The sequence below is a fragment of the Podarcis vaucheri genome, assembly GCF_965113315.1.
Source record: "Podarcis vaucheri genome assembly, chromosome: 17".
NCBI lineage: Eukaryota > Metazoa > Chordata > Lepidosauria > Squamata > Lacertidae > Podarcis > Podarcis vaucheri.
This window is the reverse complement of record NC_138755.1, coordinates 37,632,099-37,659,759: the sequence shown is the minus strand read 5'-3', so window position 1 is coordinate 37,659,759 and position 27,661 is coordinate 37,632,099. Positions and strand designations below refer to the sequence as shown.

The following is a 27,661-nucleotide window of genomic DNA, read 5'->3' as shown; positions in this document are numbered from 1 at the left end:
ACTGACAGAGTTATGCAACATCTGCCATTCATGCTGGGGATGGTGCAAGTTGGAAGTTCAGCATCTTCTGGGGAGCAATGTTTCCCCACACTTGGCCTACTTCTTAGCCATGTGCAGAACACAACTACTAAACCACACTCAGGAGGTTCTCCCTTTGGCCAGCCACTAAGGAGATTGGGAACTCCATGAGAAATGTGGAGGTGCCAACACAGTACACTCCTATCCCACTGTGTAGGGCAAGCTAGGAGACATTCCTGAAATTAGAAACACTTCCAGCTCTTATGTGGAGACTGCCTCTCACCCCTCCACCCCCACCAAGCTAGTAATAAAATGAAGAAAGCTTGTTAGTGTTAGTTTTAATGTGGAAGTTTGTTCAATGAGAGTTGCAAGGGGGGGACGACCCACCTTTTCTGGTTAAGGTGGGACAAGGGGGTGGATGACATTTTCCCTAGGAGACTGGCTGTTTAATAGGATGCTTGAGTTGGTCCTGCCTCTGGAGTCCAACAAAGGAATTAAAACAATCCACACTGCCCTCAAAAGAATAGCAGTTACACCTTTTGGAGGTGGCTTTTAGGCAGAAAGCTAAACTATTGCCACATGCTAAGAACAGCATTGCCAAGTTCCAGCCATTTGTTTCTTTGACAGCAAATGTAATTTCACCAGCTACATACAGGTTTTTCCTGTTGTATCACTCAAGAATGACTTCTGCCACTGAAGGAATTTTCCCTGCTGCCACCTGGAAAAATTTAAAGTACCCTCAGGTTCTGGATTTGGAAATCCTTTTCGCACAGAGACATCCCCCCTCCCCAAACCTACCTACAGGTTCCATTTGTTGGACCCAGTTTCTGTTAACCACTTCCAGTTTTTCTACCATTCCTCTAAACACACACCAGCCAAAAGAAAGCACAGCTCTACATTAAGCTAGCAGTTAGAGGGAGGGGGGTGTATGAAACAACCCCCAAGCCATCTGCCTTAATACCTGGTGCTACAGCTTATTCCACTGAAGGCACAGCTGTAGGGGGTAAAGCCTCTTGTAAAAAAACAACACAGTGGAAAGGGCCGTGCATTAGATGATAACTGTAAAAAGAGAAGTGTGCTTGCACACGAAAGCTCATACCAAGAACTAACTTAGTTGGTCTTTAAGGTGCTACTGGAAGGAATTTTTTTGTTTTGTAAAAAGAGAACTCCATTTGCTTTACCTTTTACAGGACCATTAAGAACGTGATTGCTTCGAAACACATTCTTTAAAATTAGCACCCATACAGGCCCGATCCCAGCTACTGTGCAAGCTTTAACAAGAAAGTTGCCTTGACTTATTAAATCCCACACAAGAGTGCCGCTTAAACAGATCTTTAATTTTCAGTACAGCTGAAAGTGAAGTCTCTGCGCCAGAGATCCCAAAGACTACAGTTCTTGACGTCTCTCCCCAGTAATGTACAACCAGGAGGACACGGATAAGGGGGAGAGGAGGAGAAAAAAAAACATGCAATCACAAAACAATGATCAAACTCTAAGTACGTCATGAGGTTTGGTCCCAAACAAAAAAAAACCCAAAAAACATTGAAACATAATTAATCCAATTACTGCAAACACAGCTTCTCTGAGTAAAGTTAAAGATATTGCATTTGTAGTGTGGCGTGCGCTTTCCCCTTCAGCGAACCAGTGGAGCCTGCTTGAGTGAAATCAGCACCGAGCGCATGCGGGAAACATCCTTTGCCTGCTTACTTGACTTGGGGTTAAAGTCACAGAGCCGAGCCACACGTTCCCACTCAGTGCCTGGGGAAGATTCGTCAACATCGTTCACAAAGGCTTCTTCAGCTGCCCTAGAAGCAATGCAGTGCAATGTTTGATTTCATCCGTGGACATTCCCTGCCCCCAGGAGCCCCTTGCTTCCTGGAACCCATCCCACGCCACTACACACAATGGGCTTCAGGTCAACTGTAGCACCTTGAGGTCTTCCCCCCACATCCTCCTCCCCAAAAAGTCCTGACAAGGGAGACTGGGTAGCGAGTCGGGCCCACAAGACTGGAGAAGCCAAGTAAAATGTTGGAATACAGGTGTTTAATTTAAGCGAACAGTATAATCCCAGCCTTGAACTACAAGGTACCTTCATGATGCTGTTCAGGGGTACACTGGCTATGTATAGCGAAGGAGACTGGGACTGTCACAAAATCAAGGTGTGCAGTTTATGTAATCGGGGCCCAAAAGGGTGGACTTTACATGCAGAGGTCCCTGTGCAAACATGACATTATCCAATGCACAGAATTCAGATTAACTGATAGGGTCAGGCAAGATTCCAATCTCCTTATCATCCTCAAGTTTTGGATAGGGCACAGATTCTTCTTTGCGGGGAGGGCTAACCATCTTGGTTGAGTGTGCTAGGAATTTGTACCAAAAACTGCCCTTAAAGTTTTCAAATGCCACCATTTCCAAGGCTCACAAAACCATAGTGTAAGAGAGTATATGACAGCATTTCCAATGCTATGGTGAAGCAGCAAAAGAGTCACAGGCCTCATGCTTGTAAGCGCTATGGACTTGATGGTATCGGTTGGAGCAGGAGAGATCAACAAAAGGTCAGCTCAGAGGATAACTTTGCCTATTCCTCCATACACACAGCTGTGCTCAGTGGACATCTCTGTAAGAATCTATGTTATCCTTCCAACACTGGTGCACTGCTAACCGTATTGCCTGAACAAAATGATTCCCACCCCCAACGGCTAGTTAAAGCAAACAGTGATGGCCTGGATTTCACACATGGGCGGATGCTGTGAGCACCCTAATTATGGGAGAGGGAAGAGGATGACTTCATCTACTCCAACAAGCAGTATAGAAAAGAAGCAATGATGATAGATCCCATGAGGTTAAGCACAGTTCACAAGGATGACTGTATTTTACAAACACCACTGATGACGAGGGGGTCACTACAACACTGCTATTTCATGTGACAAGACACTTAAGGGGCAGTGAAGAATGTACTTAACTGTTCTAGGCTGTAGCAAGGATGGTTTATGTTTGTGCTTAAAGGTGAAGAGAAACAAAAAGGAGAGTTTAAGTCAGATATAGAAAATGAAAATGAGCATAATGCAGATGATAAGTAAAGCTGGCCAGACATGCACTTCTTGCAGCACCGTCTACAGTCAGGAAAACATGCCACCCATGTTATCCTGCAGCAACGGCACTGCAGAATTTTCTCCCCCACTGGCTACGGGAAACAAGTCCTTCTGCATTAACAGAAAAGGGCACCTGTTGAGTCCAGCATTTCACAAGTCCAACACTGTTCTAGGTAACTGTCAAACCAAATTTCCACCGGTAGAGGGGCGGGCTTTAAATACAAGACACGAAACAGAAACTTGCATGCAAGAACCATCTGCCTCTTCAGGTGCTGTCATGACTCTCTCCTGGTGGACCAGGCAGGCTGTGAAACAGGAAGGATCTGATGTATAAGGGGTCACCAGTTTGATCTGCTATTTCCCAATGGGTCATTTGGGTGGGGCCATGTCAATCAAATAAAGCTTGCCCCACAAAGTGGGAGGCAGAGCAACTTCTGCCGCCTCCTGATCTTGTCACTGGGGGGACGGCTTTCAAAAACGAAACCAGCAACAGGGGCACTGTGTTGCTCTTGCTCCTTTTCATTGCTTGGAGCAGCCTTCCCTAATTTTGGGTCCCCGGATGTTGCAGGACAGCAACTCCTGTTATCCCCAGCCATTGGCCATGCTGACTGGGGATGACAGGTTTTGTAATCCATCAACGTATCAGGAGCCAAGGCTGGGGAAAGGTGGGCTTAGAAGCATTGCCACTATTTGGCAAGGCAACAGCTCTGCCTCCTATGATGATCCTGCTGCTCAGTCTTGACTAGCACTAACCAGCATAGGGACCATCACCTTCTCAGTATGTGCACAGCAGGGTGGAAGACTTCCTAATTCAGAGTACCAACCAACCAATAAACATCACATGTGCAAGCACTCCTAGTACGGAAATGGTCATCCTGTAGATTTGAGGTTGGTATAGAAGAATATCAGCCAAATGAATCTAATATTAGAGTAAAAAAAAAGTCTAACTTCCAGAAATAGAAAGATACTGGTTATTTCTTCTCTATATGCAGTGCAACAAATCTGACCTATTCATGTAGTATATAGCAGTCCTGCCATACTTCATGCCAACATAATTGGCATTTTAATCAATTAATTTGATAAAACGCATCCAAGCCTTCTGCACTCCCTACTGACTCCTATCCTGTGTTTTATATACTACTTACTGCTCATCAGGGACGCGGGTGGCGCTGTGGGTAAAAGCCTCAGTGCCTAGGACTTGCCGATCGAAAGGTCGGCGGTTCGAATCCCCGTGGCGGGGTGCGCTCCAGTCGTTCGGTTCCAGCGCCTGCCAACCTAGCAGTTTGAAAGCACCCCCGGGACTGCTCTGGCGGGAAGGTAAACGGCGTTTCCGTGTGCTGCGCTGGTTCGCCAGATGCAGCTGTCAGCTTTGTCACGCTGGCCACGTGACCCGGAAGTGTCTCCGGAGAGCACTGGCCTCCGGCCTCTTAAGTGAGATGGGCCCGTACACGACTGGCCCGTACAGGCAGGGGTACCTTTACCTTTACTACTGCTCATCAAGCACAGCTTTTTAAAGCTATTATAGCACACATGCAGTTCTTAAGTTGGATATGCTCCTGGCACCCAACTTTATATGGCCAGATTTCTAAACTGCGTAATATGTTGCTGTTTAGCACCTAGCTGCTGGCACACAGAAATAACCAACCACTGATTCTTCCAATCTTCAGATTTCCAAATACCTGTCAGCTTAATTTGGTTGGGGGAAATCTCAACTGCACTTTGATAGAGGCATTTTCTTTCCAACATACCTTTGACAGCTCCCTTTCAGGCAGACCCGCTTCCTAAAAGACTTACAGTGGTGCCTCGCAAGACGAAAATAATTCGTTCCGCGAGTCTTTTCGTCTTGCGATGTTTTTCGTCTTGTGAAGCACGGTCCGTCGCAACTGCGCCTCTTCAAGTGGCTTTTAAAAAAAGTGCAAGACGTTTTCGTCTTGCGAAGCAAGCCCATAGGGAAATTCGTCTAGCGAAGCAACGCAAAACCGAAAAACCCTTTCGTCTAGCGATTTTTTCGTCTTGCGAGGCATTCGTCTTGCGGGGCACCACTGTACAGAACTCAGCAGTGTGACTTAGAAGCAAGCAATGTTCAATCCTGCCATTTTATTTCAGCCACAGCATGGATGGCCAACTCCCATATGGTAATAGAAACCATGCTGTTCTCTCATCAGCTGTCAGACTAGGCAGGGGCCGGCAAGGTTTACCTCGCCTGGGCTGGTTCACTGCCGTGGAGATCGCTCCATGGGTCGGATCACGCATGGGGACTCGCTGAGCAGGCGGCTTGGTTCGGGGGTGGCTTGTGGGTCATTTAAACAACCGCTGTAGGTCGCTTATGGCTCATGAGCCACAGGTTGCCGACCCCTGAACTAGGGAGTAAGTCTGTTTTGCAGTACAATCTACATCCTTTCATGGATCATCAGGCTCTAATCAAATCTGTGCCACCCAGAAATTAAAGTCTTCAGCATTTTATTCAAAAGCCAAATGAGAAAAAGATTAGCTGTGGAACATCTCTCCTTCCAGCTAAGGAAGCCCTTCTTCCTTCTTTCAGTTTTACTTGTAAACTTTCATTATACTCTCGATTAAAAGTTGGTAGGACAGCCAAGGGTCCCATGAATTGCTTCATGGACCAGATGTGGCTGCAAAGATGCCAGATGGCCATCGCTGAGCTTCAGTATTCCTTCCTACTTTATCACCACCACTAAATAGGCCTTTCCATCTTATGAATGAAAGCTCTACTCGCCCTGCCCCACATCCTCCCCACATCCTGGATCCTTGTGATTTGTTCTATTGCAGAACGTGCCTCTCTGCCCCAAGTTGTTTGTTCTCGGGACGCTTTGAAAACAGTAAGCCTCACAGCTCAGAAGTGCTAACTGAAGCTGATGGAGAATGGTTCAAACGAACGGACAAAACAGTAGTTAGGCAACATACACATAACCAATCATGTCAGCGAAGGGTTGTTTGAAGAAAGCTTCGTCTGCCACCCTAGGTGGCAAGGTGGTCCACAGAAGAGGCAAGCAGGCAGGAGAGAAAAAGAGAAGAATAAGCAGAAGGAAAAAACAGCTATAGTTGTATTAGGCTTAGTATATTAAAACATGCAACAAGACCTTAGAAATATTAAGAAATTCCCAGGCAGGAAAAATATTAAGAAAATGGTTTCAGCATCGTTAAAAGGATGCTCTGGTGCAGAGCAGGTAGAAGGCTGGTTCCCGACACACCATAATTTTCATACTGAGAGTCGGACTCAACCACACCACCCCTCCCAGCCCAGGCCTTCCTTATGGTTCTGTATTACAGGTGCACCAATGCAAACCAAAGCACTCTGCTTGTAACTACTGAAATAGATTTGTAAACTGTGACTCACTAGGGCCCTGGGCTTGCATTAGGCATTTGTGTTAGTGCTCTGGTTAAGGCCAAGGAAGGAAGAGAATTGCGCCAGAAAGCAAACGAGTGCAAGTTCTCAAGGCTGGCTCCCAATCTGCACACCGTGGTTGGTACAGGTAAGAATTATGTCTGCACCAGGAAACTGCCCTGTGACATCTGTGCTCTCTGTCATGTCGTCCCCCATTTTAAACAGTTCACATATTTGTACGAGTTTCAAAACTGCAGCACTGCGAAACGTAGCTAAGTAAGAGACAAGTTCAGTTTTCTGTCTTAAGAGCCTAGCAATTAAATGAAGAAATACTGTACTTTTCCATGTATAAGACTAGGTGTTTTTTTATACTAAAAATAATGATTTAAAAAGGGGGGTAGTCTTATACAAGAGGGCAATCTCCTCCCCATTTTCTTAATTTTGAGTCCCCAAAAATAGGGGGCGTCTTATACAAGGGGGAATGTTATACATGGAAAAATACAGTAATCCTTAATGTCATGACCAATCCAAGGTAACTGAACGCTATAGGACTTTTTTTGGGGTGGGGTGGGGGGATAATATTTTATTGATCTGTTAAGAAAAAGTGGGGGATAAATAAGCAGAAATGCAGCTATAGGACTTCTGAACTATCCTAAACAGGAATATATTAGTATTAATTTGAATTATTGGTCACCTGAAACAAAAATAGCGTACTGTGGATTGGGTAATATTTTTAACTTGTTGGTTTTATAGACCCAGCTGCCTTACTAGGTTATGAAAAAGCAGGGTTCAAAAACCTGTGCAACCACTGACTCATCTGCCACTAGCAAATAGGACTAGGATGCCCTGGGTTCAAATCCACATTTTGGCCACAAAGCTCCATCTACAGCCTTGGATAAATGGCCACATTTTAGCCTAAAACACATCAGAGGTTGTTGGCAAAACAGAAAAGGTGACTTCAGGCACCCCACCCTGAACATTTTTTAGGAATGACAGAATTCTGCTTTCCCCCTTTGGCTGCTTGTAGTTTTCAACAAGAAGGAAGCAGGTCTCTTCTAGATATGAGAGTTGGTTCTTAAGATAAAAGACAGTTAGCCGTTTATAGAAAGTCATGGGCAGGGGGGGGAAATGAAAGGCAAAAAGGACAGAACAAATGATCAGCTAAGTGCAATAAGCAGACAAAGACCAGGCTGCCTCCCTGCTAATTTATACCATCATCATCAGATTTTGTCCTACAAAATCTCCTCCTCTAACATACTCCCGCCCACAATATCTTGAGTCAATACACTGTAAGCAGAGAGCTAAGCTCAATTAAATGAGTGGCCTGCTTACTGCTTCTCAGGGAGTCCTACAACAGAGTATTTATTTTGTTAGTTGATTTATAAAGGAGGCCTTCAGCAACAAACATGCAAAAAAAGGCTCACAGGGCAAGACACACCGAATACAACTATGCATTCGTGTTCTGCTGAAGTCTCACTGGTTCCGCCAATTTCCATCGGCTGAGGACACCCAGTGGATTTTGCCTGAGTCCTAGTGAATCACTGCTGCCATTATTATGCGTACGTCTTGAGAAGAAAGCCCAGACAATGCCAAGTGTTTTAAATTTATACTGGCATAAGACTGGCAACGCAATCCGGCTCTACACTGGCTTCCCCAGGACTAATCACCATTAGAGTTCTAACTCCTCTTTTGAGACATGCTCAAAGATTTGGCTACACCCTGCAATTTTTTCTTTTACTCATTCTCTTTGAAAAAGACTTTTGCCCTGAAGAATCACAACTACTACAGAAATAAGCCCCTTTAATAAAAAGAGGATTACTACACAGCATGGGAGGCTGTTGAGCAGCTTGTGTGGCCTAGTTTCATGATCGTGTTGAATTGCACGATAAAGCCTGTTCACCTTGCTGGCATGAGAAACTGCAAGTATTCTGAATTCAGCATGTCGCCTTTTCCTTTTCCAGACTTGCCATGAGCAGAGTTAGGTTGTTGGTTTTTTTAAGGACACATGGGAAAGAATCGTGTAGCTCTTAGAAGGGCTGCTTAGCATCAGAATACAGTGGTAGCTTTGGTTCTCAAATGCCAAAAACCCGGAAGTAATTGTTCTGGTTTTGGAACATTTTTTGGAAGCCAAATGTCCGATGCTGCTGTTGGCTATTGTTTCCGGGGTGCCTGCATCAATCAGAAGCTGTGCCTTGGTTTTTGAACATTTTGGAAGTCAAACGACGTCCGGAACGGATTAAGTTTGGTGCTTACTGTTCTTGGTATTTATTTTGTGTTTTTGTTTTTGAGGCTTTTTCAGTTAATTTGTTTTTGTGACTGTGTGGAACCCATTTCAGCTACTAATTGATTGACTGTGTGACTGCAGAAATGGATAAAAGGCCCTCATCCAAACAATGACTATCATCAGTGCAGGTAAGTTTTTTTTTTAATTTTAATCATCTAAAATACTGTCTTATTTATTTTATAGTGTAGTACATTGAATATTGCTTTCATTTTATGGATCTATGGTCTTGTTAGATAGTAAAATTCATGTTCAATTGCCGTTTTAGGGGTTGTTTTTAAAAATCTGGAATGGATTAATTCTGCATTACTTTCTATAGGAAAGCGTGCCTTGGTTTTGGAACGCTTTGGTTTTGGAAAGGACTTCCAGAACGGATTAAGGTACCACTGTACTTCTTTTGCCTTTCCCATTATTGTACAAGGAATATGCCATTCTTAACTTGCATGTTCTGCCTATACAAATAGCAGCATGTCGTAACCAAGGTCTGATCTTCGGGAGCAGTACCCACAGGACTCTGGCAACAGTCGGGCAAATCATAAGGGATCCGATGCAGGCACAATGGCAGCTCCCTGCAAATCACAACAAACCTAACCTTGGGAATAACCGCTTCCTTGCCATTTCTGTCCAAGGAAGGGGATTCCCTCCACAGGCCTCACCCATCATTTAGTGTAATAACCGTACCAAAGTAAAAAATGGCAAGCAATGGAAGGGAGTGGCAGAGGAATTCACACAAGAGAAGGGAGGACATAGGGGTGGGTATTCTGGAGGCTGGCTTCCCACTTACTATTTATGGTTTGCAGGGGGCCAACACCATGCTGGCACTGGGCCATACACCAGAGAATGCCATCTGGGCCGCAGCTGATCCACAGCCACCTCTCAGCCCCCTCCACAAAAAAAGCTGGCAAACCCTCCTTACCTATTGTTCACTTTCGTTTTCTGTAGCTGCTCGTCTTGTCTCGCATACCATTCCTCCAACTCCTTGATCGCCTTCTCTTTCCACTCTGCTTCTTGCTTTCGAGAGTTTGCATCTTTTAAAACAGAGGCAGACGAGAATGAACGGACATTTGCTCTCGAGCTAAATATAGCTAAGATTCTGAACTATAAGTAGGCAAAGGCTTTGGGAGGCAGGGAGCTGCTGGAGGGAGAAGAGTCACCACACTAGCAGAAACCACTCAGCTTGATATCCGAAATGCTCCCAGTGTTGACAGTAACAGTGTTGGATTAAAGGGCTGTTGGAGGGGGGGGGCAGAGGGGTTCAGTGCTTTGAATCCACAGATAAGCATTAGCTTCAGGTATACAAGCTCAACCGGTAGCACAAGTTTGTCTGTTCTATCTCCATTTCCCAAACCCTCCATGTAATTTTGCAAATGTTCACCAGACTGACCAACACCCACAGCAGTTCTTAACCACTTAACTCTGCTCTCATTTGTTCTTTCTTTTTTAAAAAATGAGAAGTCCCTCGCCCCTTGGGTTGCAAGAGTTGCTTCAATGTATGGGCAGACAGAGGATCAGTTGAATAAGATTGCCAGGGGTCATGTAAGGAAGGAGGAACTGAGGCTTCCCCTAGAGGTTGGTAGACTCCCAACTTCCACGGTCAACAGTTATGGATGGTGTTGGAGTCTAGCATCATCTAGAGCAGGGGTATAGGCAACCTAAGGCCCGGATGCTGCCCAATCGCCTTCTCAATCCGGCCGGCGGACGGCCCTGGAATCAGCGTGTTTTTACAAGAGCAGAATGTGTCCTTTTATTTAAAATGCATCTCTGGGTTATTTGTGGGGCCTGCCTGGTGTTTTTACATGAGTAGAATGTGTGCTTTTATTTAAAATGCATTATTTGTTGGGGATAGGAATTCATTCATTATTATTTTTTCAAAATATAGCCCGGCCCCCACAAAGTCTGAGGGACAGTGGACCGGCCCACGGCTGAAAAAGGTTGCTGACCCCTGATCTAGAGGGCTGCTGGTCACGCAGCCCAGATTAGGAGTTCAGGACACTAAAGCTGGCACTGCCAATGCAACCCCTCCCTCATAACTGGCAGAGGGAGAAATATACAAGATAGGGGTAACTATATAACATATACATTAATTTCCAGGAGTTTGAGTTACTACAGGCAAGAAATCTGATTGTGTACTCTGTGCTTACCCATAGGAAGCTATACATAAGGCAATAAGGAATCAGTCTTCTCTCCTGTGTTGAAGAAGGGCACTAATTCTTAAAACGGGCCATTACGGCAAAAGGAGCTACAGAAGGGAAAGGCAACGGAGAGTCTGACGATGACCAACAGTCTCCAGGATCTTTCTCATCTAGTCCCTAGTGCAGGGCCCAGTGCTGAGGCTGTTCAGACAAGGTCTCCTATGCAAATTGCAAGCAGAGGGCAACAGAACTGCAACAGAAACGCTAATAGATTTCTCCTCTTATGTGCAAAAACGAGGGAGGTGCATTTAAGGAGATCCCAACCAATTCTGCTATTCACACTGGGATGGGGGTCAAACCGGCCCTTGACTGCATCTCAGAACAAGGGATGGAGGCACCGTCACTGCTCTTTAGGTCTTGTCAGAAGCTAGGGTAGAATTGTGCATGTTCCTTGGCCCTTACCAAGTACTTCTAGACGCTCCAGCTGCTCTTCTCTCCATTTGCGGATGCTCTCTGGTTCTGTCTGCAAACGATCAGCTTGCGAAATAGCTGCATAGCAGTCCGTCGGACCGTTGCTCTCCTTGAACCACACAAAAAAGATCAGTCATTTTATGATAGCCATTGGATAAAAATGCAGTTCTTAAAGTAGTGCTACTTTTGTAGTAAAAAAAGAGCTACCTGCCTCAACTGCTAATCCAGATTACCTACCCACCTATATGAAATAGTAAACCTAAATTGCCTCCACTCCTAATGAACAGATTAGAAGCAACTCTTGTGTCAGCAACCATCACAATACTAGCCTGTAAGAGATACCTGGACTGCACCCCTGCAACAATAAATATGTAGGGAGCAGGAAGAGAAAGAAGTACCCAACTGACATATTGATGAGTCTTTTTCTCCCACTCATCCCACAACACTGGTTACCCATCACCTGTTTTACAGCAAGCCAGTGGTATTCAGAAGACTGTTGTTTTATAGTAGGGTTTCCGAAATTTGGGTCTTCAGCTGTTTTTGGACTACAGTTCCCATCATCCCTGATCACAGATCCTGCTACCTAGGGATGATAGCTGTAGTCCAAAAAACAGCTGGAGACCCAAGTTTTGGAAACTGCGTTTTATAGAATGCACCAAGACAAATTATCTAACAATTCTCTCCAAAACCCTTGCTGCCGAAACACCAACATACTTTAATAGTTGGTGTGCCAGACTAGCGGGTGGCAAACCCGGGTTCAAATCTCCATTCAGCCATGGGGCTCACTGGGGCAAACGTGGGCCTCTCGCAGCCTGCCTCAATGGGTTGGTGTGAGGATATAATAGGGAGGGGGAGAACCACATATGCCACCCATAGTTTCTTGGTGGAAAGGTGGGTACAAATGTAGCAAAAAATAAAATAAAGTAGAAAGAAAAAAACACGCACTTGTAAACACACTGATCATGTGCCAGGCACAGCTTCCCAAAATGGAACAGGCACATTTTAAAATCCATTTTTTGTGGCAGAAGCAGGCAACAGGCACCCCATCTAAGGGCTTCCTGATTAATTCCCTGCTCTACCCGTGCTTTAAGGCACCTCTGCTTCTTTTCCTTCCGTGTAGACGGAGGCAAAAGATGAGCTCTTCCCACAAGGACAGTAATGGAAACCTTTAGAGCTCTTCCTTTCATCCACCTCAGTTGCTCATTCTTGGGTGTGTGGGCTGTGGAGAGGCAGATGAGGACTGACAGTGCTTTTAACCCACAAAACCCTTTGCCTGGCCCTTCCACCCTTGTTCAGTTAAAGAATGGGCTTGTTGACCTTTGCCAACTCTGGCATGCAGGAGGCAAACACCATTACAGCAATCGAGCGCAAATCTGCTGACAGTCTGGATGGGAGCAAAAGCCAGAGGAATAATAAAACTCTTTATCGGGAGAGTCATCCAACAACTAGAGTTGCTTTAAAGCTCATTTCACTTCCATTTACCTGGTAGACATCACCGTTCGTCACCCCGTCAATTGAATCTGCAGAAGAAGAAGAATTTATCTGTGTTAGCTTTCTTTTCTTTTTACAAGAAAGTGTTTTTACAGACAATAACCGCAGTTCAAAGAGTATGTAAGGAGGGAAAAGACTGGAGGGTTTTTACATAGCTGCGAGGACACAGGCTTCAGACACTCTCTCAACAGGGAATTGGAAAAGGATGGTGTAGACTGGAGGCAAACAAGAGGCAGAAAAAACCTGTTCCGAGGCTCATCCAGAACACACTTGGCGATCTTGGGGAAGCCGTTACTTTTCAACCTCACCCCCAATACCCTGCCCTTGCTGCAATATAATCTTGATCTCTACAAAGTTATTTTAAAAAGCATCCGACAATTGTGGTTATGGAGCACCTCGAGTGCTTTAGCACTAGCATTCAGTTTGTAGGCAGAAAAGATTGACTGCTCAGTTCTTATAAGCTATGCAACAGGGACAGCCATGCTGGTGCCCTCCAGATCAGACACAGGCACATTTTGCACCTGGCTTTCGACCACTTGCGACGAAGTGAAGATGCCCGGATGCCAGGATAGCGCCTGACATCTCCACCATCTGGGGATCATTCGATCTGGACTCTTTTCCCACACTAGTACCCCATCCTGTAGAATTCTATCAGTTATGTTTTAAGTGCATAATAAAAAAGAATTTCTGGAACCAAAATGCTTTTTTTCTGTGCTGCCTGAGCAGCAGCAAGCACAATTAAGAAAAAGTGGTTGGAATAGGTCAATATATTTGTGGACTGTCCCTGGATCAAGTGACTTTTCTTCTTTAAGTACTCAAAGCTCTTAAGCTGGCTCAAGGTTGTCATCTGAACTAGCCAGATGTTTAACTGAGACTCAATCGCAGTCAGTCCATTGCCCCAAAATGGCAACTAGACCTTCCATTTTGGCAACTCTCTTTGGTTTAAGGGGCCATTTGGCGCCTAGTGCGCATATATATATATATATATATATATATATATATATATATATAGCTTTCGTAGATTTTCACGGGTACAGGAATGCAGGTTTTGGTGTCTTCGGGTGTCTTCCCGTGTAAGAGTCGGGGTGTCTGTGCGACGTTTCGACGAGGTCTCACTCGTCATCTTCAGGCTGGTGCTTTCGGCTTCTTGTTACTGGAACAGAGCAGAATCTGGTGTTTGAGTTCCTATAAATACTGTTGAGGGGTGTGGTGTATAGCCTCCAACGTTCTGGGCAGAGAGGAAGTTCCTAGATTAGTGTGCCTCTTCTTCTTTTGTTCCTTAATTACTTGAGGGATATCTTGAGTGATTTCATGAGTGATATTCTGAATACCACTGGGTGGGTCATTAAGTGTAGATTAGTTGCTAAAGCTTTTGTGTCTTGACCTCTTGAGCTTGTGAAGAGTTTTTCTGAGAAGATGGCTGTGCTGCATTTAGTTGTGCTCTGGCTTGGCTTCGTGTATAGGGGCGAGCTGTGGTTTTGTGCCTTGTGCCAGCCAGATCTGTGTAGGGATTGCAGGGGGGTGCAGCATCCGGAGGTGCCACTATAGTTTGGCTACTGGATGGAGTCTGTAATATGTCTGTGGAGAGGGTCTGGGTTTGGGTCTGGTGTGGTTGATTGGTGACGGCGTTCTGTGTGCCTCTGGTTCTGGTGTCGGTTTTTGTATATATATATATATTCCTGCAGCCAATCGGAACTTACGGAAGCATTCGGCTTCTGAAAAACGTCCGAAAACCGGAACAATCACTTCCGGTTTTCAATTGTTCGGGAGCCAAAAGGTTTGAGTTTAAAGGCATTCAGCTTCAGAGGTACGAATGTATACTAATTTCAATATCTGCCAAGGAAGGGATCAACTAAGTGTAGATTCATTTGCAAGACCTATTTCCACACACTAAGAACAAAGGAGACAGAAGCTATCAAGAACTGCCAGAAAGAACAAACAGCTGCTTCCCATGGTCAGTTTTTGTTTTAACAAATCCAAAACCATCTTATCTTTGGGGAAACACTATCAGAACAGGAAGGTTGAAGTCAATACAGCCCACAAAACATCCTGAGACGGCAAAGATAGCACATATATTTCCCCTAACCTTGCTCCCTCTTCTCTTTCCTTTTTCTCATTTGGAGCATATGCAGTGCTTGCCTAAACCATCATAGCAACATTTGCTTTTTTGAGATGGGTTCAAACTGAGCAATGCTAACAAGACCACAGGTCCATCCTGTGAAGTTACAGACTCAAGACTGACGCCACCATCCTGGCTTTTAAGAGACCTAAATGCATTTAGCCTGAAGGTTTTAAAAAGGAATTTCCAATACAAAAGCAGGTACAATTTTCATAATTGTTAAGAGCAAAAGAAGCGACTTACAAGGAGTTCCAGGTTCAAATCTTCTTACCCCAGCAATGAACGCAAGGGATTTACACAAAGCCACTACATTTCAGTCTCACCACGACCAATCGGCAATACGAGAACAGTGCTAATCTACTTTTTGTGCAGGTTCAAAGGTTAGAGAGATATGTGAATTGATGCAACTCTCTGCACAGCGTGAACGCCGCCTCCAGCAGAAATGGCCCCACACAATCTGGCCTGAAATAGGACTCTCTTTCCAAGCCTTAATGTGGCAGGTTAAGAGTAAGAAAATGAATGGGTGAATGGATGTATTTTGGTGGCCCCCACAACAAACAAGTGTGGCCTTTGAACTAAAATGGTTCCCCAACCCTAGTCTAGAACCTCACTTTAAAATGTTTTTATTTATTGCTTATGACTACTTCTGGCATTTTTTTAATTGAGCAAATCTTTTCATGTTGTAAGCCATCTTGACCATGGTTTAACTATGGAAACAAATAAACTAACATCATGATGAAGGTGATAACAGTTGTACCTTGGCTCCTGAACACCCCGGGAGTCAAATGTTTTGGCTCTCAAACGATTGAAAACTGAAGTGACTGTTTCGGTTTGTGAACTATTTTTGGAAGCCAAATGTCTGACGGGGCTTCCGCGGTTTCCAATTGGCTGCAGGAGCCTCCTGTAGCCAATCAGAAGCTGCGCTTTGGTTTCCAAACGTTTGACTTCCAAGGTACGGCTGCTGTACTTCAAAAACAGCTGTAAGACCAAAATGTATGCAGCCCAGTAGAGATCCTAAGCTGCGCAAGCCTTGCCAAAGTAGGAACTATTTAGCACTTGATGTCCTAAAAAGCACTTCATACTACTCAGATGACAGCGATGGCTGTGTGGTGCTCAGGGAATAGCATTGGAAGGCAAAAAAAGAACAAATGGTGATATTGGAAACTGCTACATTTAATTACAAGGAAATTCAGATGGAAGACATCAGAGGAAGTCAAGTAATATGTTTATGAAGATGGATTTTAATTAACTAATTAAGTTTTAGTGTATGTAGTATTATATGGGATGTGGAAAGTATCTTTATTTTCTCTTCTTTTTTTCTTCTCTTTTCCCCTTTAGTATTGTCTATTCTAATTTTTTTTAATAATGCTTTTGTATGAAAATTAATAAACATTATTGGGAAGAGAGAGAAAAAAGAACATGTTTAAGATACACTAGAGCTTTTGGCATTCTCATAGTGACCCTCCATTTGTGCCAGCCTACGCCAAACTGCCCAGCCACTGCTTTATGTGGATCTTGGGGCTAAAAGATTGCCAACCCTTGTGGCAAAACATCAAGAATGGGGAACATGAAAATATATGCGACATGTGGCTCTGTATCAGTGACCTCATCTTTCCGCTAGAACAATGTTCCGAGCAAAGTACAGTGTTGCCTCGCAAGACAAAATTAATCCGTTCCGCGAGTCTCTTCGTCTTGCGGTTTTTTCGACTTGCGAAGCACGGCTATTAGCAGCTTAGCGACTATTAACGGCTTAGCGGCTTTAAGAAAAAGGAAACAAACTCACAAGAACTCGCAAGACGAAACGTCTTGCGAAGCAAGCCCATAGGGAAATTTGTCTTGCGGAACGACTCAAAAAAACGGAAAACTCTTTCGTCTTGCACGTTTTTCGTCTTGCGAGGTACCACTGTAATCCAATGCAGCAATTCAGAGGCCCAAAGAGAGGCAAACAAAAGCAAACTCACTAGTCTACCTTATTAATCCACAATGTGCACAAGCCTTAAAGCTGCACACTAAAGACAGTTTGAGTAATTTAACCAGAGTTTCTGAGAAACTGGTTTGAGGAATGGAGCAAACCAGGACTAGAAAGCAACTGCTTTGTCCTCACACTGGTAACACTCTTTCCCAGTTCATATATAATAGGATACTATGGTAAGCAAATTGAAGCCCAATTGTGTAGTATTGGCTAGAAGTTTAAGGGAGTCCAAGTCTCAAAAATGCAAAAAGTCATCTTCTGCTAATAAGATTCTGTCCTCAACTGCTAAATATGGTGTTCTCTCAAAGGCACATAAAAGGCAAAAGCAGTTTATGTTGGTCTAGCTTCAATAGACTCTAATACAACGTGCAAAATTTATTTCCAGCTTTGTTAATATAAAGACTCTTTACATCTGCTTCTTGCCTAACCAGGAATATGCATAAGGCACAGGACAGATCCAGGTAACAGCCAGGCTTTATATTTTAAAAAATGGGGGCCAGACATGGTTTCTTCATCCCACACAGTCTACTCTGATAAATAAGTGAAGTAGGTAAAGGTAAAGGGACCCCTGACCATTAGGTCCAGTCGTGGCCGACTCTGGGGTTGTGGCGCTCATTTCGCTTTATTGGCCGAGGGAGCCGGCGTACAGCTTCCGAGTCATGTGGCCAGCATTACTAAGCCGCTTCTGGCGAACCAGAGCAGCGTACGGAAACGCCGTTTACTTTCCCGCCGGAGCGGTACCTATTTATCTACTTGCACTTTGACATGCTTTCGAACTGCTAGGTTGGCAGGAGCAGGGACCAAGCAACGGGAGCTCACCCCGTCACGGGGATTTGAACCACCGACCTTCTGATCGGCAAGTCCTAGGCTCTGTGGTTTAACCCACAGCGCCACCTGCGTCCCGTAAATAAGTGAAGTACTAGTGTGCCAATAAGTATATTCTTAGAATAAAAATAAAGTTCCGAAGTGGGAACATAATGGGGGCCCACACTGGGAAGATGCGGAGCAGAACTCTGACACTCACCTGCATTGCAATCCAGTCATGTGAGAGCATCAACCTCTTCTCCACAATGCAACCAAAGTAATGTATTATGCAGCGGCTCCATGGAGACTCAATTTCCATTATCCTTTATTGCCCCTTTATTTCAGAAGAATAACTGTACATGTGGATTTCCATGTAAAAGACTGTAATACATTACTTTAGGTCAGGGGTCAGCAAACTTTTTCCAGGAGATCCGGTCCACTGTCCCTCAGACCTTGTTGGGGGGCCAGACTATATTTGGGGGGAAGGAATGAATTCCTATGCCCCACAAATACCCCAGAGATGCATTTTAAATAAAAGGACACATTCTACTCATGTAAAAATATGCTGATTCCCAGACTGTCCATAGGCCAGATTTAGAAGGCGATTGGGCCCCCGGGCCTTAGTTTGCCTACCCATGCTTTAGGTGTACAGAGGAGAAGGGTGCATGTCCACCTTTCCATCTCCCAAGAACTACTGCCCAGGTAAGTATTTCAACCAGGCCTATGTGGTGATGCAGTCATATTGACAGCTACAGGAATCTGTCAATGGCTGTTCATAAAACATTTGAGTATTTGCTTTTAGAAGTGCTTATCTATATTGAATATCCAGAAATGAGAATGACAGTAGTAATACAAACTGTGTTTTAAGATCGCTGGGAAATTCAGTTTTAGAAAATCAGAAGAAATGTTATTTTCTCTCCATCACCTATCACTGCAGGATATCCACATCGTTCTTTTTAGATATGAGAAATGCTGCTAAGCTACTGAGTCATCAGCTCTCTTACAGAATACTCCAGGGCATCTTTTCATAGACACCCACTCGTAAAACAGTCATTCTTACTATGTAATTTTACTCACACTGTAGTTTCAATAAAGCGCCTAAGATGCCACAACTACCGCTGGGATACCGTATTTCATTCCAAATCAGAGTCAAGCTTGGCACAAGCCACACATTTCAATAGCAACAAATTGAATAAGATGGTCTGGAAGGTTACGAGTTATAAAAAGTAAATCCACAAAATCCCCAGCTGCTCTCCCTGCTTAAGTACTTAAAATTAACAAGGGTGCAAAAAAGCAGTTCGTCCCCATGTAGCTAGTTAATTTCGCTCTGCATTAAGAAAGAAATTGGACAGCCTTTGCCAACGTATTTCTATTTACCAGTGTATCACAAATGAAAGTAAAAATTCACTGGCAGGGGTACACAATTTTTAGGCATCTCGGTAGCCAATCAGGTTACTACTTACCTCTCACCTCAACAGAAGAGGGGATGGATCCTGGCAAATGCCATGTATGCAATGGGAGAGGGTACCGTTAGTATTTTAACTAGTTTCGTTGCTTCTCTTTCCCTATTTATATCAACCTGCAGAAAGGCAACTTCTACATGCAAAAATAAGCAAAGCCTTTCAGAATTCTAAGATAAAAAGAGTTCATTAGTACCTCTTAAGCAAGTCTAGTTGGTTATCTTTCCACAAAAGCTTAGTGGAATGCAAGTCCCACTGTGCTTGCATAAAATGGCAACTTCGTTATTAATACATGCCCTATTTCTATCCATCAACTATAGTAAGTTGATGAAAGAGCCTGTCCAGATTTAAAGTGAATCCTATTTCTGAAGGTTTGGCCCAGTACACCTGACACAAGAATTAAGTCCAAGTCAAACTTCCTATCAGCATATTTGTCATGTACTTGGTCACAAAAAGCACACATTTCATGAAAATGTTTTCCCATTATAGTGCAAAAGATTGTTTTTCTATACTACCATTTCCTGTTTTTTAAACAGTGTGTGGGTCATTTTGCCAAAGACAATAGCGCTAGTAAGCGTCTTTCTCTGAAGTGCTAACAGTAAATAAACTATTGAGATCGGGGCACTTAATTTCGATTCCACTTTTCCATTTTCAAAAGCAGAACCCAAGCGACCAGCAGTTTAAATTAAGAGCAAGTCAAGCCACTTTTAACACCACATCCAAATGCCTGAAGAAACCAGAATGTCTTCAGGAGACACCAAGGAAAACAGTCCTGGTAAATATCCTTAGAGCAGGTTTCACAACCCTAGTGAAACAATGGGAAATGCCCTTTTTCATATGCCCGCCAAACATACCAGATCATACAGAACATCTCTGATCCTAAGACACAGGAAGGACCATATAGGATGCAGCAATTGCTTCAATATCTCAGTCGTGACCCATTTAGGGCTTTAAAAAACAACAGCCAGTGCTATAACCTCCAATAAAGTAAGCCAGTAGCTATTCAAACATTTACTTCAGGAAACCATTTCTGGGTTGATGAAACTTGTGCGCATCTGCCAAACTACACCAGCATGCTACAGATGCTTCTGGGGCATGTTCTAGAGATACCCATGGCTCATGTGTGGCACTAACTAGGTCTGTTAAGTGTAAATTGCTGCCCTGCAAAATACTGGAGCTGGGTCAGCCTAAATGCCTATCTAGTCCAGTGGCCATGTTGAGTGTCCAACCACATACCCATGGAAGAGTGATTTAGAACATGGTCAATGCTCTCTCTTAGTGGTACTCATTCGTCATCTTCTCCAGTGGCGCATGGGCAAGTGATCTGCTAAATACTGATCTCACTAATGAGCCTGTCTTTTCCTGATTACAATTTGAAAACCACAGGGGCTGGAGAAGAAGAAGCCATCTCTCAAACGTCTTTTCTTTCTTACAAGGCAGCTGGCAGCAGTTATGGAATTCTCCAATCAACTGTTTCAACCTAATGATGCAGAGGTTTTTGCTTTTAGAAAAAGTGAAGCAGCAGAGAACTGCCAATTCTTAAAAACCAGATGTTTCGTTTGGCTGCATTTCACCTTACCATTTGCTTTCCCAATTCCGAGCGCCAAATGTGCTTCAGTCCCAGAGGAAGCCAACACCTTTCTGCACTGATGGAAGATAAGTCAACCAGTTGATTTAATAACTCCAAGCATCCAGAATCTAGAAAATGTATGGCATGGCATGCAACATATCCATGTGCTTAAAACCTGGAATGCCCTCAATTATATATAAAGGAGAGTAGGAGGAGAAACATTTTAAGACAAGACAAAGGCTGGGAAAGTCTAATTGCCTCCAAACCAATGTCTTACTTCCCCCAAATCTGCCTGCAACATCACGTTCCTTCAGCTGCACTAGATATACCAGAGATGAGCTCACTGGGGAGAAATATAGCTGGGTAAGGCTGCAGTCAGCGTTATTTATGCCCAACACTTATGTTTGGTGCTGGGCTATTGCTGTCAGTTTAACCACACTCCAAGGAACTAGTACTGGGCAGCTTATCTTTATCTTAAGACATTTTAATACTTTCATTTACTGCTGCAATGAACCTGCATCTAGGTATTCTTTTTTAAAAAAGAGCCAAGAGATGCCTAGAATACAAGAGACCTGTTTCAAGAGTACACTGAGATGATACTGGTATGGATCTAACCAGCTGGCAATGTCAGTAGTGAGAATCAGCCGTTTGCTTCATGTCTCTGAAATACTTTCTGAAGAATTAGTCCATATCCAGCAGTCTCTCTCTTTTTTTTAAGTTTCAAAGGAAACCCAGTATTTTTAGTTTTAGAAATACAGTACTACTCAGTTCACTGGGCTCCACCACGTTACCCAAATCATTCTAGCACTCGACAAGTTCATTTATTGCTGATAATAATAATAATAATAATAATAATAATAATAATAATAATAATAATTTATTTGTACCCCACCCATCTGGCTGGGTTTCCCCAGCCACTCTGGGCGGCTTCCACAAAGACAAAAAATACACTAAGATGTCACACGTTAAAAAATCCCTGAACAGGGCTGCCTTAAGATGTCTTCTGAATGTCAGGTAGTTGTTTATCTCTGACATGTGATGGGAGGGCGCTCCACAGGGCAGGCGCCACTACCGAGAAGGCCCTCTGCCTGGTTCCCTGTAGCTTTGCTTCTTGCAATGAGGGAACCACCAGAAGGCCCTCGGCGCTGGACCTCAGCGTCCGGGCAGAACGATGGGGGTGGAGACGCTCCTTCAGTTATACTGGGCCGAGGCTATAATGATCCTGATGGGTCCTGATGATATAAGGACGCTGAGGCCCCTGAAGAACTAGCTCAATCCATGGTTAATCCTGCCTCTCAGTGAGAATAATCAGCCAAAACTGCAGCTAGCGAAGACACCCAATGTTGTGGGCATGACAGCTCTCACAGGAAAGGAAAAATTGCTACTGGGCAGATCTAGGCTGAGTTATGCTTCAGAGGGAAGTGATCACGTGTTATCGTTGCTGCGAGTACAACGCCACCAATGTTCTGTGCTAGTCTAAATTACATTTGACAGCTTTGCAGTTGTGTGTTAAGTCGTTTGCTGTAATCTCTTGTGTTGCTGCAAATTATTTCACCTCCAGTTTTTATAAAATCAATTCATACCACCTTTCAGAACTCAGAAGAGCCTCCAAGTCCACAAAACATATAATGTTTTATATGTTCATATAAAAAGGAATTTCTCCCTCAAGCACTACTTAACCCACATTTCCAATTCCCTTTTGTTTTTGCTGCTATAATTACTGTTGTTCCTTTTTTTGATCACTGCTTTGTTATTTAATTGCTTTCTGGAGTTTTGTTAATGATAATTTCTCATTATTACCGTCTCATATGCTGCTGATCTGTATGTTTTATAATTATGTCTATAATTTATATTTTGTTCTTTATTATTTTCTTCCCCCAGTAGAGTCCACTGTGATGTATATAAAACAGATGAACAAAATTCCATAAAATAGCGTGTGCATTCTCTCTCTCCCTCTCTCATCTGGCCATTTTAATGCTGTAAAAAAAAAAAAAAAACACCTTGAGGGTTTCTTGAAAATATGCAGGGTCTAAGTTTTAAAATAAATAAATAAAATATTGGAGCTGTGTTAACTGACTTACGTCACGTGATCAAAAAACTCAACAGGAAACCACAGAACAGATCAAGTTATTGCTTTAGTATGACCGAGAAAAGATCTATCAACAGAGGATAAGACGGAATTAAAGAGATTTACTATAATGAAACCTGCAGAAATTGAGTGACAAAAATAAAAGAGTCATGTTTTTAAGAACCTGGGTGGGTGGGGTTAAGCTTTGGGAGGTTACAACTGCAGCCCTGAGCAACACTAGCACAGCAGGTGATTGGCAGAGTATGAGACTCCATCTCAAGGTTGTGGTTTGAGCCCCACCAGGGGTTGGACTAGATGATCCTCAGGGTACCATAAAACTCTACAAGTCTATAATTCTACGTGACTAAGAGTTTGGCTTGAGCTTTTCCAGCTAATGGCCTCATCTCCCCCATTAGCCTGCTATACAGCCCTAAGTGCGATTTGACCCTGCAATTCACAATCACCAGAATGTGCCTCAGCAAAAGTAGCCTCTGTTGTAAAAGGTTTACTGAGAGTATTTTGCGTATTTAAGATGCACTATACTGTATAAGCCAGCATTTTTGGTGAAATTATTTAAAAAGAGTCGCCATGTTCTGAGAGCGTGTGTCTTCTGAGAAGATAAAATGAAATAAACACAGGGATGGGCATCTCCATCAAGCCCTACCTACAGTAACCCAAAGCCTCCTGGCTTGCCAATTGCTGGGAAGCCATAATATTGGGTGTGGATCCAAAAGAGTGATTTTTAAAAAAACAACAAAAAACTGGAGGGCTTCATTTCCTAAATAAATGTGGGAAGGGAAGGTAGCTGCCCACTAATGAAAATGATGGGGAGGAGAGGGAAAAAGATTAGAAGCACAATTCTAACAACGTCTAGTCAGAAGTAAATCCTATTGGATTCCATGGGGCCTGCTCCCAGCTAATTGGGATCAGGATCTAAACTAAAGAGTAGCAATCAGAGAAGTGAGAATAAGAGACCAGTAGCCCTGCCCCTTTGCATCACCAACTCTCCTTGACTCTTGAATAACCACCACTGCCCTCCACCATTTAACTGCATCAAGCACCAAATTTGGGGGCCGGGGGTTATTGTTTAAAAGGCTACTCTTGCTTTTACTAACACCAGAGGCGCAAGGAGAGTGAAGCAGCTTGGATTTTCTGCCTGAAGCAAGAGGAGCGCCTTAGGACCTCTGTGTTGGGTTCACACATGCAATCGCCCAAGTGTAATAAGTAGCAGCTTGTATGTACTGAGAAGCTTAATGGTGTTTCCCTCTCATTTAGGGTGGAATAGTTAAGAAATATACCCAGCTGAATCCAAAAACTTACGAGGACAGAAGAGAATTGATCCTTAAGATGTGTGTAGAGGCTGCCTCAGAAGCAGCAAATCTGAACTGCAGAATTCTGGGTGTGGGTAAGTTTTTAATAAACGTTTTATCTTTTTTATTTCACTAAAGGAGAACATTAAATCAAAGCGCTATACATTTCAAAGATAATTACCGTAATTTTCACTCTATAAGACGCACCAGACCACAAGATGCACCTAGTTTTTGGAGGAGGAAAACAAGAAAAAAAATATTCTGAATCTCAGAAGCCAGAACAGAAAGAGGGATCGCTGTGCAGTGAAAGCAGCAATCCCTCTTGCTGTACTGACTTCTGGGATAGCTGCGCAGCCTGCATTCTCTCCATAAGACGCACACACATTTCCCCTTACTTTTTAGGAGGGGAAAAGTGAGTCTTATAGAGCAAAAAATATGGTACTATATTTATTGACTTAGAACATTTTGTTGAACAAAGTCCCCTGGATGGGTCACACAATGCTATATCTGCTGTACAATTTAAACTGATTTACTACAGAAAACAGTTAAAGGCAGATCATGTCGGTTCACACATGCAATCAGCCAAGTGTAATAAGTAGCAGCTTGTATGTACTGTGATTCTCGTGTTCCAGAAGTGGGGCCGAAAGCGGGCTATGCAAACGGATGAGATCCAGTCACTTGACTGGTCACATTTCCCTCCAGAGGACCTCAAGGCAGCGCATATGGTTCTGCCCATCCTCATCTCATCCCCACAGCAACCCTGCGAGGTAGACTATGCCGAGAGGCATTGATTGGCCTCCATCGCGAGGTCACGCCATGAGTGGGGGATTTGAACACTGGTCTCGCCCAGGTAAGACTCTCTAATCCAGGGGTCAGCAAACCTTTTCAGCAGGGGGCCGGTCCACTGTCCCTCAGACCTTGTGGGGGGCCGGACTAGATTTTGAAAAAATAATAATAAACGAATTCCCATGCCCCACAAATAACCCAGAGGTGCATTTTAAATAAAAGGACACATTCTACTCATGTAAAAACATGCTGATTCCCGGACCGTCCACGGGCCGGATTTAGAAGGCGATTGGGCCAGATCCGGCCCCCGGGCCTTAGGTTGCCTACCCTTGCTCTTAAGAATATGGGGGGGCGGGGCGGGCAGGGGAAGGGCTAGACCTGTGGTCTGCAACCTTTAAGACAAAAAGAGCCACTTGGACCCGTTTCCGAAGAAAAAAAAAACTGGGAGCCGCAAAACTCGTCACTATAAAAATAAGTTTTTTGTCACTTTTTTATTATTTCTTTGTTTGACCCCTCAGAATTACTCCTCCTCCTAGAAATAAACATTAAATTTACAAGTTACCTTTGTGTGTGTGTGTTCTTCACTCCCCTTCAAAACAGTGACCAGCGTACCTGCCCCCTTTCAATGTTGCGGGTGGGCTGGCGGTAAGGTGACGTCGGGATGGTGCGTAACTAACGCACGCATTGCCCCCATGCGACGTCACAGCCAGTACAGCGCCCGCCACAGTGGGGAGTGTCGGGGCACACAAGGCGCCTCCTCCCCTCGCTAGTATCCGCCCCGGAGCCGCGGCAAAGGTGTAAAAGAGCCACATGCGGCTCCGGAGCCGTGGGTTGCAGACCCCTGGGCTAGACCATGTGAGAAATGAACATAACATTTTAGCTGCAGTTCCTTCATTTTCTGCTTTGTAGTCTTATAAAAAAGTGCGCCTAGGCATTCCATTGTTGCGCCCATAACCTGCGTTTAAGTCGCCATTTAGCTCCTAAGCTTTCATATCTCAGTTTCGAACACTGCTTAGCATGCTCTAACCGCTACACCTCACTACCTTCGCTCCCTCAATTTCTACTCCGAACAAGCGCCACATGAACGCGCTACCCCACAGTTGCCATCCCCCCCTCCAATACTGCAAGAGTTCTAAGCCGTGGCGGAGGGACTGTACCCGCGTCAGCCCGTTCACACGTGCCAGCCATCACGTGAACGCAGCTTTCCGCCGGCTTACCCGCGGACAGCCCCTCCTGCATCCCCGCCGGCACCTCGCCGTTCTCCAGGATGCTGTAGCCCTCGTCGTTCTCGATGCCCGCGATCTCGTTCTCCTGCTGGGCCAGGAAGGCGGCGGCCGGGTCCTCATCGCCGCCGCCGCCGCCCAGCGCTCCGTTTCCCGCCGCCGGCTGAGGGGAGCTGAAGAGATCGAACTCGGCCATGGTGGGCGCAAGAGGAAGGAGGGAGGGAGGGGCGGGGCAGGAAGAAGGAAGGAGCCAACGGAAGCAAACGGGCCGCGCGGGAGCGGGAAGCCGAAGAGCGCCCAAGGAAAGACCGTTTAACGGACTCGGCGGCTACTTCCGGCCTCCGCGAACCTGCCAACTCCAGCGCTGCCGCCGCCTCCCCGCTCCTTTTAGACGGGAAGCTCCCCAGAGCGACGGCGCCGCGCCACCAACCGGCTGAGAGGGGGACGGGGACGGGGAGCCAACCAGCGCGCCGAGGAGGCGGGCTTGGCGGGGTGCGCCGCACGTGATCTACCTCCCTTCCCCCCTCCTCCGCTGAGGGGGGCAGTGTGGACTAATAGTGCGCACGCGCGGGCGGCCTCCTCCTCCTCCTCCCCCACTTCTCGGCTGCGCTGTGAGGAAGACGGCGCCCGAATGGTTTCGTGAGGGGCATCTCTCCCTCAGGAGAATCTCTATAAACGGGTGGCATAAAAACACAGCAACGGTCAATGGCGGTTTACCCCCCTGAAAACTAGATTAAAATGAGACGCAATTGTAGCGGGCAGAGCAGTAAATAAGTTCAGAAAGCTCGAGGGCAAAAAAGCCAATGCAATTCTGGGCTGCATCAATAGGAGTATAGCATCTAGATCAAGGGAAGTAATAGTGCCACTGTATTCTGCTCTGGTCAGACCTCACCTGGAGTACTATGTCCAGTTCTGGGCACCACAGTTCAAGAAGGACACTGACAAACTCGAACGTGTCCAGAGGAGGGCAACCAAAATGGTCAAAGGCCTGGAAACGATGCCTTATGAGGAACGGCTAAGGGAGCTGGGCATGTTTAGCCTGGAGAAGAGGAGGTTAAGGGGTGATATGATAGCCATGTTCAAATATATAAAAGGATGTCACATAGAGGAGGGAGAAAGGTTGTTTTCTGCTGCTCCGGAGAAGCGGACACGGAGCAATGGATCCAAACCACAAGAAAGAAGATTCCACCTAAACATTAGGAAGAACTTCCTGACAGTAAGAGCTGTTTGACAGTGGAATTTGCTGCCAAGGAGTGTGGTGGAGTCTCCTCCTTTGGAGGTCTTTAAGCAGAGGCTTGACAACCATATGTCAGGAGTGCTCTGATGGTGTTTCCTGCTTGGCAGGGGGTTGGACTCGATGGCCCTTGGGGTCTCTTCCAACTCTAGGATTCTATGTATAGGTTATCGCTCCCCAAGTGACAATCTGGCTATAGGAGGGCGAGCAAATCTGAAAATCCTGGCCTGGTCCTGCCTGATTTACGTATAAGCTAAACAAGCTATAGCCTAGGGCCCCACTCTCTT

The 27,661-nt window shown here is 44.8% G+C and overlaps 1 protein-coding gene across 3 annotated transcripts; it reads right to left on the bottom strand.

Annotated features, from left to right (window-relative positions):
- Positions 1 to 1,334: 1,334 nt before the first annotated feature.
- CLTA (clathrin light chain A) lies at positions 1,335 to 26,528 on the bottom strand. Of its 3 annotated transcripts, XM_082205231.1 has the most exons (7): positions 26,135 to 26,528; positions 12,820 to 12,857; positions 11,329 to 11,446; positions 9,651 to 9,762; positions 6,033 to 6,086; positions 2,982 to 3,017; positions 1,335 to 1,823 (listed from the first exon to the last, which is right to left on the bottom strand). In XM_082205231.1, the coding sequence occupies exons 1-7, from the start codon at positions 26,334 to 26,336 to the stop codon at positions 1,652 to 1,654; spliced, it is 732 nt and encodes a 243-aa protein (XP_082061357.1). In that variant the 5' UTR covers positions 26,337 to 26,528; the 3' UTR covers positions 1,335 to 1,651. The 3 variants fall into 3 exon arrangements, with proteins under 3 accessions (XP_082061357.1, XP_082061358.1, XP_082061359.1); XM_082205232.1 differs by lacking the exon at positions 6,033 to 6,086 and having other exon boundaries at positions 26,135 to 26,527; XM_082205233.1 differs by lacking the exons at positions 2,982 to 3,017; positions 6,033 to 6,086 and having other exon boundaries at positions 26,135 to 26,523.
- Between the last annotated feature and the right edge of the window lie 1,133 nt (positions 26,529 to 27,661).

What these genes read in the sequence shown, in the direction of transcription:
- CLTA (XM_082205231.1), bottom strand. Translation starts at nt 26,336, where the DNA reads ATGGCCGAGTTCGATCTCTTCAGCTCCCCTCAGCCGGCGGCGGGAAAC. An exon ending in GCAGGAGGGGCTGTCCGCGG is followed by an intron (nt 12,858 to 26,134) that starts GTAAGCCGGCGG and finishes CTTCTTCTGCAG; the next exon opens with ATTCAATTGACGGGGTGACG. An exon ending in GCTGACATGATTGGTTATGT is followed by an intron (nt 3,018 to 6,032) that starts GTATGTTGCCTA and finishes TTCACCTTTAAG; the next exon opens with CACAAACATAAACCATCCTT.